Source organism: Opisthorchis viverrini (assembly GCF_000715545.1).
Source record: "Opisthorchis viverrini unplaced genomic scaffold opera_v5_199, whole genome shotgun sequence".
Classification (NCBI taxonomy): Eukaryota; Metazoa; Platyhelminthes; class Trematoda; order Opisthorchiida; family Opisthorchiidae; genus Opisthorchis; species Opisthorchis viverrini.
The window spans coordinates 7,970-25,702 of record NW_008751857.1 but is presented as its reverse complement, the minus strand read 5'-3'; the positions used below and the strand labels follow the sequence as shown (position 1 = coordinate 25,702).

The window sequence follows — 17,733 nt, the reverse complement described above, 5'->3', positions numbered from 1 at the left end:
AGATCAGGCGTAACTTTTTTGGCATCAAATACGTAGCCTGACTCTGTAACTCTGCTCACGGTTTATGATGTAATATTCTGTTTCAGCAAAAATGTGCCACAGGCGGAGTACGAACGAATTCGCTCTATACTTCAGGATTTACGCAAACGGCACGAAGAATATGAAGACATAATTTTTGGGCCACCGCTTTCCTTGTTCTTATTCTCAAGCGCAAAGCAAGGCGGTTTTGGTAAAGGGGACTACCCAACAAGAGAACCCCTCGATGCAACAAGTCCCCCTTTCCAAGTAAGTCCACATATAGACCCTGAAAAAAACACTGTACTGAGCCGACTATCAGGACGGCAAATCATCGCCAAAAACCGGAGGCGATAGAGGATACATTGAGCACTAATTTGTCACACGGGTTCAATGGTATCTATAGATCATACAGTTCACCGCAATCAACTTTAAAATGTGAAGTAAAGACACTTATCTAGTTTCTTCCAAATGATCGGCACCATTCATCCACTGAATGAGCAAGCTAAAGCCTAACATACCCTGAACGTATTTTCAGTTAGAAAGTTTCATTAAGCTTCTGCTATGCAAACGGTGGCTAGCAAAGTCCAAAGTAACTGTTCCTGATGCGGACCGAAGTGTACTAAATTCCTTAGCGAAGTCGTGCTTCTATCCATTTCGTACATGGTTCAGCTGTTTCTGGCTGACCTACCCAGCTGATGTGTGCATTTAGAACCGTGAACTGAGTTTAGTAAACACAATGAAATTCCTTTTGCTTGGCAGGTCCCAATCACCCTCGGGAGATCAAACACACTAACGAGAGGAGATCTTCGAGAAAGTGGCGGAACTATTCAACAGGCGGCGGCGTTTTCGACCGAGCAACTTATTACTCCTACACTGTCGCAAACGTAGATATCCTGTACTGTTTTCGTGAAGTTTCCCCCATCGTAGGTGTGATTACCGGTGAAAATCTTGCAGCCCGTGTTTCATATATCGACCTATGTTTGGAAGTGATTATTCAAACTACAAATCAGTGAATAGAAATTATGCAGCATGATCATCAAACCTTCTGGGACTATATACTACTGGGATGTCGCTGTGAACGTGCCCTGAAGACTTTTTAAAGTAAAGTTAACCAATGCCGAAAGAAGCACTGGATAGCCGTTTTGTCTGTTAGGAATCACCAACAATTCAACTCAAATGAAAATTTGTGTCAATTAAAACATGCACTCTTCCGAGGAGTAGCAGAACATTATACCACCTGGTCCTAAGTGGCTGATTAGCGGCAACTGAAGGCAGGACACAGCATCAATCATCCTCCAGTCGCTCCACAACTTCATCTGACCACAAGTTGACTGGCTCTTTCAGTGAAGACTTCCCATGGGGGTTAAGCGGTAGTCTTCCACTAGAAACCGACAGAACGTTGATTCGAATCTCCTTAGGAATTCGTAGGATGACTCTCAATAAAACTAAAACGGCTACTCGATGTCTATCGGCTTTTCAGCACACATACACTTCCAGAGCAAAAACTTTCGAAATCTTACAATGCCAACGGACCAACTCTGATGCTAGTAAGCAAGTGGCACAAGCATAAAGTGAGCTATGCATAGAAGGCAATCGCTTGGATGCATGAGCGCCATTGAGGGCGCAACTGGGCCATGTCTGACGATGTCTCTAACCATTGACGCTGACCGTCTCGGGGTCCCCATTCAGGAAGACGGCAATGACCAGCGCAGCTGAGTTTGCTGGTATTGGTTTCGCACTTTGCTGCCAAGTTAGTTTGACCGCCTCTGGCCCTCTTCCACCCTTCACGTGGTTGTGCGAAAAGAGCCCTTCGAGGAAGTCGGTCAACTTGCATACGCAGCACGTGGCCAAGTCACGGCAACCTATGCAGTGTGATCAGTTCATCTGTCGAGGGTGAGTTATTTCTTCCCAATATCATTCGACGTACTTCAGCATTACTGATCCGGTGTTCCCACCGGATTTGGGCAATGCTAGAGAGTATAATGCTTGCCCCGAATCACCTCCTTGCGGTAACGGGCTTCTTCCTAAATACACTAGCTTATCTCGATTCCATCAGATTTACCATCGGACCACTCTGCATAATACCAGCCCAAAATCATCAGCCGTAAGAACCGCGTCCTTGCCGCACAATGGTTCTAGCTGCCAGTTTCATTCACCGATGATTTGGGGAGATGGAATAGGTAGCTGCACAGTCCCTAAAACAGATTATATGAAATCTTCATAATCTCAATCCAACTGCTCCCAAACCATGCGAGCAGAGTCAGAAGACTGGTATAATCTGGTATAGTCCGGGCAAACTTCTGGTATTCATTGATAAGCTTAACTTAATTCACTACACAAACTATTAGCCTCATGGCTCGTGCAAACCAGGAATTCGTATACGCGGCTTGGCGTTCAAGGCAGGCTGGTCAAGTGGCTCTAGTCACCACTAAGGACACATCGAAGCACCGGCAGGCTGGATCTTTCGATGCATGCTCAACTGTGTAGTTATCAGACTGTAACTGCACGGAACCCTCGAGGAGCACGTCGTGCGAAGACTACTTTCCTGTCTCAAAGGCAAACTACGGACCTTCCAGCTCAGTTGGAAGTTACAGTACACTAATGAAAAACTAAGGATGACCAACGACAGTTACAGTACTGTCGGAGAACAACGGAATGTCGGTATTTACCCATGTTTCCTGAAGCTGTATGAGTGGAAAACTACCTGAGGTTCCGGACCATCTTTGCTAACCATCGACATTATTGCCGATTGGTTATTCACCTCTAGCACAAAATAACCTCCATAGCGATTACCAAATGTAGTCATCCCGCAGTACTTTGTAAGGATCAACGACTGCAATGACATTGGAATTTGCTCCGTACAACAGAACATGAGTGGAGTAGACACGATTCTGCACGGGTGGTTAGGAGCTACTTCGGTACCTATATCTTATCGAAGAATACGGTTGCATCGCATCATGCCGTTTCCCCCCGAAATGAGGGATACCTTCTAAATAGTCGAGTCAAAAGGACCTAATTTAGAATACTACTCAAACCTGCACAACAAATCCAGCCAGTCCACGCCTCAACATAGGCTAATGATTTGTTTCAGACCTGTCATCAAGTACGCTCCGTCTTCATGATTACACGACCAGATTATCTTGGCGAATAAAATGTAAAAGTGCCTACCATTTAAGCTGATCCCGTCCGGTTTGGAATCGTTCTTCACGTCAAAACCTACTACTGCGAGATCTATAGAAACAGTTCATTAATAAGACATTCCAATATATAACACATTCTGTGTAGCATCTTTTGCTTGTTTACGAGTACCAAGTGGGGGTTCTGGACTATTGTTGTTAGTTCTGAATGCTTTTCGCGCAGGAAAGTATATACATAAACCCCGGTCCCCCTAAATCTGAAGCGTTCTTGGTCACCTTGTCACTGAAATGCACCCCTGCACACAACGCACACAGCCATATTCACGCAAGATTTTCGTGTGAATATGAAGACGTGACAGTTGCGAATCCGCAAACCAGAAATAACCCCATCTCTTTTTTGCTTCTCATTTCAAAATTTTATCAAATCATTCAAGGCGTTCGTACCCAAGATGAGAATGGGATGCCAGGACTCAACCACCGGTGTCATCGTTGAAACAAGATTGGTCCAATCCGAAATTCAGTTGCCAAACGGTAGTCGAGCTCATCATCACCATCAACTGTAAGTCAAGTAGAAGTTGCACAGCTGTTCCAGCAGCTGCACCGATGAATTGTGCATGAAGAGATTAGGAAACGGATGCAACAACGCGAAATGTCGCAGTGGTGACAATCCATCAACTAGGAGCCTGTTCTGGGGGAGTCAATGGCACGGACGTGTTGTCGGACACAGTCGTTGCGATTGGGAAATATGTAAAGCAGTTGAAGCCGCGTACTGTACGCGGACGAATTATTATTCTTGCAAATAAGAAACGTTTAAAGGCTCTTCTGTGACGTCCGAAGAGTTGAAAGTTTCGTGTTTTCACCTGCTTCATAAATTAAATGAAACCCGAGTTCATCTATTCTAGAAATTGATAGGCGTGCTATTAATCTTCATCATCATCGACAGCATGACAGTGTTCAACACCGATGCTTCACTACCGTATGCTATTAATCTTACATAATTCGTTCTAAAAATACCATGTAAATTGAATACGACAAATAAAACAGGAAAAGCATATCAGTATATTTACAATCGTAACTTTGAAAGCAAGGGGAATTGACCTAATGGATTATTCGTCTGTACTGGGACCACGGAAGCTCCGAGATGCTGCAGATGAAGGACCTCGCCGAAAAACGAGTCGCGGCACGTTAGACTGAACTTTGGAACCAGTATTGGAAACTGAACCAGGAACAATTTCTTTCTCGGTTGTTTCTAAGTGACGCGCATTCTGAATATCTGCTTCCGTTGTTTCCTCCAAATGTGTGAGAAGGGAGAATGCCGTATTGGTGTGCCCATGTGAGGTGGGAGCCATTTGTGTGCTACGGTTAGAGTGTTCAGTGGGAAGATCAAGTTTGGGGAGCTTTGCAGGAACCCTGAGAAGAAATGGAAAAAGATCCTCACAGGCACGCGATTTGTGAGTTTATTCCACTCCTACAATGAGGTACATGAATGACAGTTTGTAGACCAAAAAGAATAAAAAGATGAACAGTGTTCGAGGGAGTGTTGGCGGTTCTCAGTTAAACACGACTTTACACCATGAAAAACAGACAAAATAAATTTCCAAAACATTGACTAAATTAGTCCATGCTATTCGAAGAACGTCGTTCATTGGAACTACATTATGCGCAACGTCCAGGCCGAGGCTCTCATTGTTAGGATTGTGCGAACCTAACACTTCACAGTACATCCATTTGACTTCACTGCAACCATCCTCAGTTGGGCATACACGTAGAAATAGTAAAAAAAATCGTTCAGCTGTAGGACCCTTTCGGTGCCTTACTGCCATACCACCCGAAGGTTGCACGAGGGCTGGGATACTGCCAGGTTGCCCAAGCTTAGGCAGGGAAGGTCGAGAGGCAGAGGTCAGATTCGAACCAGGGAACTTCCGATCAGTAAATTCGCGCTCTAATCACTTGGGCCATCTCGCCCCCCCCATACAGGTAGAATAAGAAAGGTTGCCCTCATGTTACCATAAAATGCAGATTACCTCCAGAAACAACCATGACATCATTAAGTGTCTACATTTTCGGTATGGGTCATGCTGGATGCGTATTTGCTCGTGCCCAACTTGGGTTAAGCAAGCACAAAAATATCGTTCAGACGTACCACACCTTCGGGTGCTCACTTGCGAAACCACTCAAAGGAGACACGAGTAAGAATAAACGGACGAACGATATCGAGTAGCAAAAACGAATAGGATAAGTGAAGCGAAGTTGAAAATGGATGTAGATATAGAAACACCTTATGAAGAGTTTCAACGATGATGATTACTGTTTAGGCCATGACCAGATAAACATCAGACGATTTTGTCCAGTGATATGGTCAAGCCTTTCACGTTGACAAAAATTCAAAGTATTATTTGTTGGCTCTGAGGATAAATCGATGCCAGATAAGCTGTTATCCGTGGTGCTTAGTGATTGATATTCGCACGTCAGAGTGGGAAATTCTAATTGGATAATGGACTTCTGACAAAGAATAACGAGGGGTTTGCTTACATCCACTCCGACATCTGCTAAAACGGGGCACACGAAAATTATTAATCAAAAGGAATACGGGCATTCGGTTTCGAGAAACAGTCACAAAACCCGGAGTAGAATGAAAGTAACAATTCAAAAACACCCTTCGGGACAACGTGGTTTTCTGATATAGGAAAATCGAACTGATTGTCGAAGTTCATGGGTGTTTACTAGTTATTTGACTGTGAGACAACACGGTCAGTCCGAAGAAAGACAACTGCCTTTCGATTTCCTACCATATAAAACCGTACAAGTTCAGTGACCAATCAGGATGACGCACGTGGCTTTCGAATTATATTAGTCTCACGAGGGAAATAGCATTCTAACCGCTAGTGCTGTCTTGGTGAGCTTTTATGGGAACAGCTTGAATTACTATGGACAGCAGCCTGTCATTCGCCCTGTAGTTAGAAGTCAGTTAGGCAGGATTTCCGCAAACCTGACCGAAAAACACGCCAAGAAAGAGAGATGTGGCAGCAAGTTAAGACGGATCGTATCAATCTTCCACAAGAAGAAAAGTGGTGCGTGAAAACGGTGCTTTCATCCACTCATTGTAAGATAGGGAAGTGTGGGGGAGAGATCTTTCAGCTGTACCAGCCTTTCGGTGCCTAACTGCCATGCCACCCGAAGGTTGCACGAGGGCTGGGATACTGCCAGGTTACACAAGTCTAGACAAAGGAAGTCGAGAGGCGGATGTCGAGTTTGAACCACGGATTTTTCGGTCAGTAAATTCGCACTCTAACCACTTGGGCTATCTCGTGTGAGGGAGAACCACTCACGTACTCACGTGGCGGCATACCGTGTATAACAATGTTTCTTGCTACTTCCAGGATATCTAATGACCACGGCATTTTATTAGGCAGTCACCATCCTTTTCGACCCCAACTTACGTTCATATCAACGTGGCACACACTAAATTTAATTCTGTTGCCTAAGCTCCTAAACTCGTTCGACACATCGATTTCTACACCGTGAAGGGATTTCTAGATATAATTGTCGTTCGTTCAGCCGTAACACTCCTACAGTGCCCAGCTACCATACGACCCGAAGGAAGCACGAGGGCTCAGATACTGTCAGGTTGCCAAAGCTGACACAGGAGCAGTCAAGATGATGAGGTTTGGTTCGAACCACGGACCTTCCGGTAAGTTCGTGCCATAAAAACTGAGCCATTTCGAGCTTGAAAAATTGCCGAACGAAACGACGATGGTGAGAATGCACATGACCAGAGTTGGGGACTATGGATCGGAAGTCTACCTATTGTTAGAAAGTGAAAGACAAAAGAGAATAAGTGTGACAGTTAGTCCGTTCGACAATATCGAAGCCCGCAGAGTGAGAGACGAAAAATAGGCTCACTCAATTTGCGACCTGTGGCAGTCAAGAGAGGTTTGGTTCGAACCACGGACCTTCCGGTAAGTTCGTGCCATAAAAACTGAGCCATTTCGAGCTTGAAAAATTGCCGAACGAAACGACGATGGTGAGAATGCACATGACCAGAGTTGGGGACTATGGATCGGAAGTCTACCTATTGTTAGAAAGTGAAAGACAAAAGAGAATAAGTGTGACAGTTAGTCCGTTCGACAATATCGAAGCCCGCAGAGTGAGAGACGAAAAATAGGCTCACTCAATTTGCGACCTGTGGTAAATATTCGGTGAATGCATTGCTGGGCAACATTTCGTCTTAGATGAGGTCTTGGTTGGACAAAGCGATAAGTTCCGGCAATACATTCACTGATTGTTTACCAAATCATGCTGAAAAGATGACTCCTTGAACGGTCACAAACTTCTTCCAATATACTTACTCGTCTTCAACTGGGACCCAGGGACCAAGTAGGTCAATTTTCGGACCGTTGAATGAGATCTTCTCTGCTTTTCCGGATAGTGGCTCAGGTTTTGTGGTTGGGGGATTCATGGGCTCGAAGTTGTCCGCTTCAGTAGACTCAGTTTCTGGCAAAGGTGCATTGAACGCTTGATGTACAGCCGCAGTTGCATCTTTGGAACCGGATTCACTGAGTTCGACTAGTTTGTTGAGCACAAAATGTTGCAAGCGCTCCTTTTCTGCCTTAACTGATAGAACTTCAGGTGCAACATCGCCTTCAGGTCGTTCCCATTGTGTCACACGAGTAACAGTGTTCCAATAATATTTACGACCATCAGGCGTTGTAGCTTCTCGCCATTCAGGAGTAGCTGTCTTAGGAGTTTTAGGTGCCGGCGTGCTCACCGGTTTCTTCGTTTTGTCTTTAGAAGTTATCTCGGAAACCTTGTCTCGCACATCCTGCTGAGCTTGATCTAATTAAAATAAACGTCACATGTACTGACACACCTGTCAAAGTGATTCCGTATCGTTTCGCGAGACTTGGATCTCGCGCAAGATCTTTCATCATACCGACAAACGCATTCTGTACCTCAGTTCAAGACGAAGCAGCGAAACCTACGTCATTCATTTGTTGGATACTGTCACGGAGCTTTTGCTCTTCGCGTTCACTGTTTTTATTGTTCCGCAAGAGTTCGTTCATTTTCTTTTCCACATTCGCTTTATGCCGAAGTCCGCTTTCATGATTTTGCACACTCTAAATCGAAAAATGTATAATTACACGACTGACAACTTACGATTTTGTTATCTGCCATCCAACACTTGCAAACATCGCAGAATTTCTTGGGGTTACTCTTCCAATAATCCGCCATGTGAAATCAATCACCTGAGAACAAAAGAATGGATGGAAAATCACGGAAGCTTGATAAGGAATGAATATGCTCATCCCCCTTTCCGCATCACTGTCGGCATTCGCTCAAGACTGACGCCCCAACGCTAAATTCAAAACTCGAAAATCTTGTGAAAAAAGAAAGGATAGGCGCACATACTTCCAGGCAGTCATTCAATTTGGATAGAAATTGGGAAAAAACTTCATCAACATCGATTGGCAGCCGTATCTTGAAGTGTCTCTAGCCAAGCAAAGAGAAGGTAACGCGGAACAAATTTTGGAATGCGGAAGGTGGTGACAGTACCCAGAACTTTCGTGACCGACTTCCTACCCTTCAGCCAGATTAAAGTTTGACCACCTTTCTGCTTGCTCCACCCTGAAAAAGGCACGAAAAACAGTGCTGTTTACTGCATGCGCAAAGCATGGCCAGAGCACTGCAGCATCTGGTAATGGACTAATTTGATTAAGACCAAGGTTGCACAAAAGGACAGTCAATTTGCTGTTGTCTCTTTGTGGGTTCGTTGCAACAGTCATGAACCTCCTCCTCCCCACCAGGTGTTATCTAGTCTGCCAACTATTCTTCCGGGACAGCTCCCATTGTTGTGGTCAAGAAGATGAATGAGCGGATCAGGATTGTGTTGATTATTCCACAGGATTGAATGCTGTACTCGATTCACATCAGTATTCTCTCCAAGTTCCAGAAGAACTGTTTACCAAACTCAAAGGAGGCACTTGCCTTGCTAAGCTCGATCTAATTGATGCTTATTTACAAATCGAAGTTGCAAATGACTCCAAGGATCTTCTAACAATTAGCACGCACTATGGTATTTTCGATTCAATTTCCCTTTTGGAGCAACAAAGGCGCCAGCCATATTTCAACAGACAATGGACGCTAAGCCTAATGGGGTAACAGTCGTTGTGGCGTAGTTGGATGATATTACTGTGGCAGCCTCTGATCAGGAAGAACTCCTTCATCGCTTAACCTCAGTAGGTGGTCAAATCCAAGCAGAAAAATGTGCGTTCTTTCTTACATTCATCAAATATTTGGGTTTCATTTTCGACAAGTCTGGCCATCATCCTGACCCGGACAACATTGATACAATTTAGAGAATGCCACTAATGCGATCTTTCCTGGCCCACGCAGCCTGATCTTTGACACCAGGCGAACGCAGTTACAGTCAAATTGAAAAAGAAGCACTTACAATCGTATTGGCCGTCAAGACATTCCACAAAATGATTAACGGTCGCCATTTCACACTCCTCACCGACCACAAGCCGCTCGTCAGAATTTTCGGTTGGAAGAAAGGTGTTTCGGTATACACGGTAAACCGTCTCCAGTGCTGGGCGACCATTCTCCTTGGCTATGATTTTTCAATCAAATATCAGTGTGGATATATGGATACCATTGGCCAGGCAGATGCCTTTTCAACACTAAGAGACTCACAACGACAGAGGGCTGTGACTTCCATTTCTGTCGACCCGGAAGTTTGCACCATACACGCTGCCTCCATTCGAGCCCTTCCAGTTACTTAAACAATGGGCCGGACGAAACCACGTGCTCCAAGTATTACAGTGTCACCGAACACGTTGGGCATCGTCAGTGACATGAGACATTCCTTCCTTATTCCACCGACGAGTTTCTCTATCTGAAGTTGACGGTTGCCTTCTCTTTGGTGAACGTGTTATGATACCAACTGAACCACAAGCCCGGGTACCAAACCAGTTTCATTTTGGACACTCAGGGGTCAACCGCATGAAAGCCTTGGCGCGCAGTTATGTATGCTGACCGAGTATGAACAAACAGCTAGAAGAACTTGTGCATTCTTGCTCCAAATGAGTGTTCTGCGAAATCGTCTCGGAAGACCAAATTATCTTCCTGGCCCGCACCAGCTAACCCTTGGTCGCGTCTATACGTTGGCCTTGCTGGACCAACAATAAGCATTGTCTTATCATGGTTGACGCTTGCAGTAAATGGCCGGGGTTAATCATGACGGATCATATCACTTCTCACTCCACAATCTCGAAGCTCACCCGCACCTTCAGTCGATTCGACATACCAGAAACATTGGTTTCAGACAACAGTAGTGCATTAATTCCGTCGGAATTCGCCTTGTTCTGCAGGCAAAATGGCATTTGCTGCATTATATCGACTCCATTCCATCTTCAGTCTAACGGTCAAGTCGAACGCTTTGTCGACACTTAAATGAGCACTTCGAAAAGTTAAAGGAGAGGGAACTTCAAAGGAGATTGAAACCTTATTGTTAAGCTACGGTGCGACACCTAGCCCAAATGTGCCAAACAACAACTCACTCGCGGAAGCGCTTGCAGTCGTAAAATCCGTTTACCCATAGGTGTAGTACACCCACCTCCTCCGCAACTACAAAAAAGGAACACACAAATGGAGCAACAGTCCAACCGCCATCATGGTGCCGTTCACACCACCTATAAACCCGGTGATTCGGTCATGGCTGAGGACTATGGCAGCGGCGGAGAGAAATAGACTCATGGTTACGTCAAGGGCAGCATGGGTAGCGCCATATACGGTGGTCAAATCCAAGCAGAAAAATGTGCGTTCTTTCTTACATTCATCAAATATTTGGGTTTCATTTTCGACAAGTCTGGCCATCATCCTGACCCGGACAACATTGATACAATTTAGAGAATGCCACTAATGCGATCTTTCCTGGCCCACGCAGCCTGATCTTTGACACCAGGCGAACGCAGTTACAGTCAAATTGAAAAAGAAGCACTTACAATCGTATTGGCCGTCAAGACATTCCACAAAATGATTAACGGTCGCCATTTCACACTCCTCACCGACCACAAGCCGCTCGTCAGAATTTTCGGTTGGAAGAAAGGTGTTTCGGTATACACGGTAAACCGTCTCCAGTGCTGGGCGACCATTCTCCTTGGCTATGATTTTTCAATCAAATATCAGTGTGGATATATGGATACCATTGGCCAGGCAGATGCCTTTTCAACACTAAGAGACTCACAACGACAGAGGGCTGTGACTTCCATTTCTGTCGACCCGGAAGTTTGCACCATACACGCTGCCTCCATTCGAGCCCTTCCAGTTACTTAAACAATGGGCCGGACGAAACCACGTGCTCCAAGTATTACAGTATCACCGAACACGTTGGGCATCGTCAGTGACATGAGACATTCCGTCCTTATTCCACCGACGAGTTTCTCTATCTGAAGTTGACGGTTGCCTTCTCTTTGGTGAACGTGTTATGATACCAACTGAACCACAAGCCCGGGTACCAAACCAGTTTCATTTTGGACACTCAGGGGTCAACCGCATGAAAGCCTTGGCGCGCAGTTATGTATGCTGACCGAGTATGAACAAACAGCTAGAAGAACTTGTGCATTCTTGCTCCAAATGAGTGTTCTGCGAAATCGTCTCGGAAGACCAAATTATCTTCCTGGCCCGCACCAGCTAACCCTTGGTCGCGTCTATACGTTGGCCTTGCTGGACCAACAATAAGCATTGTCTTATCATGGTTGACGCTTGCAGTAAATGGCCGGGGTTAATCATGACGGATCATATCACTTCTCACTCCACAATCTCGAAGCTCACCCGCACCTTCAGTCGATTCGACATACCAGAAACATTGGTTTCAGACAACAGTAGTGCATTAATTCCGTCGGAATTCGCCTTGTTCTGCAGGCAAAATGGCATTTGCTGCATTATATCGACTCCATTCCATCTTCAGTCTAACGGTCAAGTCGAACGCTTTGTCGACACTTAAATGAGCACTTCAAAAAGTTAAAGGAGAGGGAACTTCAAAGGAGATTGAAACCTTATTGTTAAGCTACGGTGCGACACCTAGCCCAAATGTGCCAAACAACAACTCACTCGCGGAAGCGCTTGCAGTCGTAAAATCCGTTTACCCATAGGTGTAGTACACCCACCTCCTCCGCAACTACAAAAAAGGAACACACAAATGGAGCAACAGTCCAACCGCCATCATGGTGCCGTTCACACCACCTATAAACCCGGTGATTCGGTCATGGCTGAGGACTATGGCAGCGGCGGAGAGAAATAGACTCATGGTTACGTCAAGGGCAGCATGGGTAGCGCCATATACGAAGATGACGTACAGTCTGCCACAAGGGTCGGTCACGCGAATCAACTTCGCCCTGGAGACGCTGAATCGGCTACATCGGATAACTCAATTCCTCTGGATATATTGATGGATACTTTTGAGCTACCATCCACACATTCCCCGGGTGTAAACAAACAACCCCCTAGAGGAATCCCTATGCAAACCAATACGGTGGTCCAACCGCAACCCAAAACCATTTACACTAATTCAGGTGACTTCACATTTAAAGACCCACATATTTTGAAAACGGAGGACGGCCAGGTCCAAACGAACTTTTCTACCTTTTGTAATATTTCACTGAGATTTCATTTTCTCTCTGTTGTAACCAACTGAGCCGCAGCGCTCTTTCTTCCACTGGTTCATCTGCAACGTAGCCGGTCTTCATCTGGTGTCCTGTCTTCATCCTTGAGTTTTTCCCACTTGGATAACTAGACTAACAACGTGATGGAATAAGTTCCATCCAACTCCTAACATCCAGCTAGCACACAGACACAACAGAACACGACCACTGTTGGCTGCCAGAAGCAGTGTCGCTGTTCCAGAATCCATCGGAGGGTGAAGAGGGCGATGTGGAACAGTTAATTGAGCGTGAATTCACTGAGCGGATCGAACCCGACCTCCGAATCTCGACTTCCCTGTTTAGGTTTGGGAAACCTGGCGGTATCCCAGGTGCTTCCTTTGGGTGGCATGGAAACTGAGCACCGAAAGGGTGCTACAGCTTAGCGCTTTTGAAGGGTGAGGATGTGATCGACACATCCTCTTGCAGGACGGAACCCAACTTGGATTTCGTGGATCTGCTTCTCCCTGTGTTCAGTCAACCGTCGAAGTATGAGACCAGAAAGGAACTTTGATGCCACAGCTACAAGGCTGATGCCGCGGTGGTTTTCACATAGCGTCTGCGTACCCTTTTTGAAGATAGGAATGACTATCGACATGCCCCATTCTGCAGGAACCTTCTTTCCGTTCCATATAGCACCAATAAGCTATGTCGGATGGATCACTCGGAATTTTCCGCCTTCTTTGGAGAGGGCTGGATATAGACCGTCCGGTCCTAGTGCTTACTCACGTTTCAGTTCGGATATTTCGTACTTTACTTCTTTGGATCAGCGAGTAAGCTTTACATTTCATTCGCCCATAAGCACACTCTTCACGAGGCCAGCTCTTCGACGTGTTCGACCCATCATTCCAGTCGATTTTTTTGCAAGCGAATTGATGAGCCGCCTTTTTTACCTATCGTTTCACTGACCGCTGCTCTCTTGGGGTTAGTCGATCGTATCAGCTGGTACATGGCAGGGCTGTTTCTGGTGGAAAAAGCTTTCTCCATCTCCCGAGGTTTCGATGTCCACCATAGCTCTCGGTCTTTCCTTAGACCATTCATTATTTGGTTCGCGCGCCGTTGTACTCGTTGCCTGTTGGCATCGATTTTCTGGTATCAATCATGGATAGCGATCCCGACGAAATCTAGTGGTCTTGCGGTCGAATCGGAGAGTTGGACAGCCAGCGCCGAAAGCCACTAGCATAGCTCCTTTAACATTTCGCCACGTTTCATCCACATCCTCACTGCCAGTATAATATGGGTTCATGGTGGAGAGCTATTGGACTAGCTCAGATCGGTACTGTTGAGCTATGATAGTTTCTCGAAGGTGGCACGCTCCTTTCTGAGTTGCGAGGGCCTGAGGGAGAACGGACTGTCAGGCGTGCACACACCATGGCATGATCGGAATCAATTTGTGTGCTTTGCACCGGTGGCTGACGGCAACGTGGTCCAACAGGTTCCACGGTTGGCTTGAGGCTGGTAGCCGCCACGTTACGCGATACGAACGTTTATGCTGAAAGTTCGTACTAGCCAGAAACAGTTGATGACCAGTACACAATTGGAGTCGCTTCCCGTAATCGACCGCCCAAATGTGATTCCAAGATGCTCAGACGACCGACTGAGCATTCCTATCGCCCACAAGTATAACAATGTCAGAGCATCTTGATTGACGAATTAGTCTGGATAACTCTCGACAGAAAGTATCATTCTCAGGGTTAGAATTGCAGTCCGTTGGAGCATAAGCCGATACTACAAAGGATAAGTAAAATAATCGTTCAGCTGTAACACCCTTCGGTGCCTAACTACCATACCACCAGAAAACACGAGGGGTGGGATATCGCCAGTTTCCCAAGCCTAGACAGGTGAAGTCGAGAAGCAGAGGTCGTGTACCTTCCGGTCGGTAAATTTGCGCTCCAACCAATGAGTTATCTCCCCCCGCCGACACTACAAACGGGTACCACTTTCATGCCAAAAAGCGTTGAACTTGATTGAGATAAATAACCGGACAGTGGAAAGACGACTGCTCACGGGGATCCTATCCAACAGAGCGCGTCCAGCTCTAGAGCTAAGTGCAACTCCCACACCACGAAGAAGAATACAAAGTTCGGCAATGGAGCTGGCTTGTAGTATGTGTTCACAGGTGAAAATGGAGAAGGCTGAGGGGTGCCACTAAGACTTGGTAACCAACAGTCAACGAAAACCATTTGTCAACTCAGAAACAGTGACAAATATTTTAGTGTACCTCACTGACACAGAGAATATTCCTTGTCAACCTTAGCGCAAGCATGACGCGTGTCCTTGGGGAAAAGGTACCAAAAAAAGGACCGTTACAGTATCAATCAAAACAGTACAGTCTTAAAGTACCCAAAAAATATCGTTCAGCTGTAACATCCTTTCGGTGCCTAAATGTCATGCCACCCGAAGGTTGCACGAGGGCTGGAATACTACCAGGTTGCCAAAGTCTAGACAGGAGAAACCGAGAGGCAGAGGTCGGGCTCGAACCACGGACATTCCGGTCAGTAAATTCGCACTTTAACCATTTAAGCCATCTCGCCCCCTAAGGTACCCAACAGCCCTTTCACATGGTCCCTCTGTTCTGTGTTAATAATACGCCCCAGTGCGTTATTCCAGTCCTTCACTGTCAGGATAGATAAAACGAATTCGAAACGGACGCGGAGCCTGATCGGTTTAAATAATTAACACATGTGGTCCTGTGTCACGCTACCTGCACTGCACTAAAAGACGTGTTGCACCTAAATCCCTGTCCCACCCCCTCGAATGCGTTTAGTACGTATCAAATCTGCATCGCGAGGATGGCAGTCCAGGAGTAGGCTGGTCCGTTGAAGTTGAAGGTTAGAGAAACAGGTCCACAGTCACACTTTTGGAAATTCTCCAGTAGAGATAACTGGTGGGTTGTGCTCAAGAACAGGGTGAATAAGAGTGCGACGAACTTCTGATCAAATGGTCTTGTGGTACAAAACCCCCTACTAGTAGCGGTGAGACTCTTCAGGATGAGTGGATTGTTTTGGAATCAGGAGACGGAATAACACCAGGATTTTCTTCTCCAGTGGAAGCCTTGGGCAGGAAGCCACCAATGTGGTCCAGCAGCACCAATAGGGAGAAGTACTTGCCATCCGATGGACCTGCTATGATACAGGTCAATAATATATAAATATAAATAATCGTTCAGCTGTAGCACCCTTTCGGTGCCTAGCTACCATGCCACACGAAGGAGGGATACTGCCAGGTCGCTCAAGCCTGGACAGGGGAAGTCGAATAGCAGAGGTCGGGTTCGAACCACGGACCCTCCCGGTCGTAAATTCGCGCTCTAACCACTTGAGCCATCTCGATATAGGTCAAGCGTTCCTTCAAGCATTCCTTCAGTATCTTTAAGGTCTGATGTCTTTAACCTTAGCTTGAGGTCACCGTCACCAGCCGGTCATATCAGTTTGTTAGTTATCAACCATGTATAAACGGTAGATTCCTTCCGGCTACTTCAGTTTCGGTATCCGTAAAGTTAAAAACCAGCGGAGAAACAGTCAAGCATTGGGGGCAACGGCATCGACAGCATGACATCAGTGTTCAACACCGATCGGTGTTGAACACTGATGATGACGGCAATGAAGCATCGATGCTTCATTGCCGTCATTCGGTGTTGAATTAATACGGGTCTTTAAAGAGACAAAAAGCAGGACAGCCACACACAGAGGACGATAGCCTTTACGCAGGAGTGCCAATGACTGCGTGATTGGGCCAAGTTTGCTGGTGTCATCAACCATTGACAAATGGAGTCCGCGGGTTGGGAAAAATTTTCTCAGATGTGGTACCCTTTCGACAAGTACACGGTTATTACAGCCTAACTGCCACCAGAAGGACAAGAGGGCTGGGATACTGTCAGGTTGCCCAAGCCTAGACAGGGGAGGCCGGGATGCAGAGGTCAGGTTCTAGACACGGATCTTCCGGTCGGAAAATTCGCACTCCGACCATTGGGCAATCTTGTCCCCCCACTATGCACAAAGGCCACCTCTTATTTCAGGTGGGACGATACCTGAGGTATCGCAGAGTTTTCAGCAACCTTGTGAGCAGTTTCCTTGTGTAGATGGTAAAAAAGACTACTAGAGGAGGCAAGAGGTTAGAAACAGCGTGAAGATCATAACCAACATCCATGTCACCGTGAGTGGTTCCTGATGGTACAGTAAAGCGAGCAAGTCAAAAAGCCATAAAGGATAAACCCTGTAGTTCAGTCAATTAGAAGACGTTTGGACTTCAGCTAAGAATATTTTCATCATAAATTTTGGAAGACGGTTGTAAGATCGATTGGTGGGAAATGTTCAGCTTTGGATATAAAAGCTTCGTGAGACCAAGTGATCAGGTTACAATTTCCATCCAATTTTAACGCAGACTGTGGCACTCGGATAAATTAACTCTTTGTGCGCACAATCTGCATACCTTCATTTATATACTGACTGTCCGGCGACAGTCAGGTGACCTTGTTTCACATGCGTTGCTAGTGATAGCCGCGTAGCCACACCTGTCCAGGTGTGGGAATCAAGTCAGCTCGCGTACAACTAACAATATTGCCATCCCACATGGGGCGTATCTGCTACATACAGCAGGGCGGGTGGGCCAAAACATGCTATCGTTGAGGTCCCCCTCCTTACACTTCCACCTATTCCCTCTTCTACCTCAAACCACCCAAGTTTGAATACTCTCTCTTGAGATACCAACACTAAGACTGACCAACTTGTTGGCCATGCATCAGGCTCAGCTTATGTGTGCCCAGCTTCAATACCAACGCTAAACACACCAAAGTCTGTTTACAAACCCCTAAAGTCTGTCTACTTAGCGACCCCTAATATTCACGCAATTAAACTAGCAGGAAAACAAGCGGCTTCCGCTCA

At 46.0% G+C, this 17,733-nt stretch overlaps 2 protein-coding genes across 2 annotated transcripts in view; one reads left to right on the top strand and one right to left on the bottom strand.

The window, feature by feature from the left end:
• Positions 1–1,039, top strand: part of T265_08081 (hypothetical protein) — a gene marked incomplete at both ends in the record, with an annotated part of 29,563 nt that extends 28,524 nt beyond the window's left edge. The window contains 2 exons of the mRNA XM_009173780.1: positions 87–285; positions 778–1,039. Coding sequence (XP_009172044.1) covers positions 87–285; positions 778–906 — 328 coding nt within the window. The remainder of the gene's footprint in view (positions 1–86; positions 286–777) is intronic.
• A 3,160-nt stretch (positions 1,040–4,199) lies between these two features.
• T265_14467 (hypothetical protein) lies at positions 4,200–8,402 on the bottom strand (the record flags this gene model as incomplete). The annotated part of the gene is made up of 5 exons (XM_009173797.1): positions 4,200–4,565; positions 7,505–7,991; positions 8,026–8,101; positions 8,138–8,272; positions 8,313–8,402. 5 exons carry the CDS (start codon positions 8,385–8,387, stop codon positions 4,262–4,264), a joined length of 1,077 nt encoding a protein of 358 aa, XP_009172061.1.
• Positions 8,403–17,733: the final 9,331 nt, after the last annotated feature.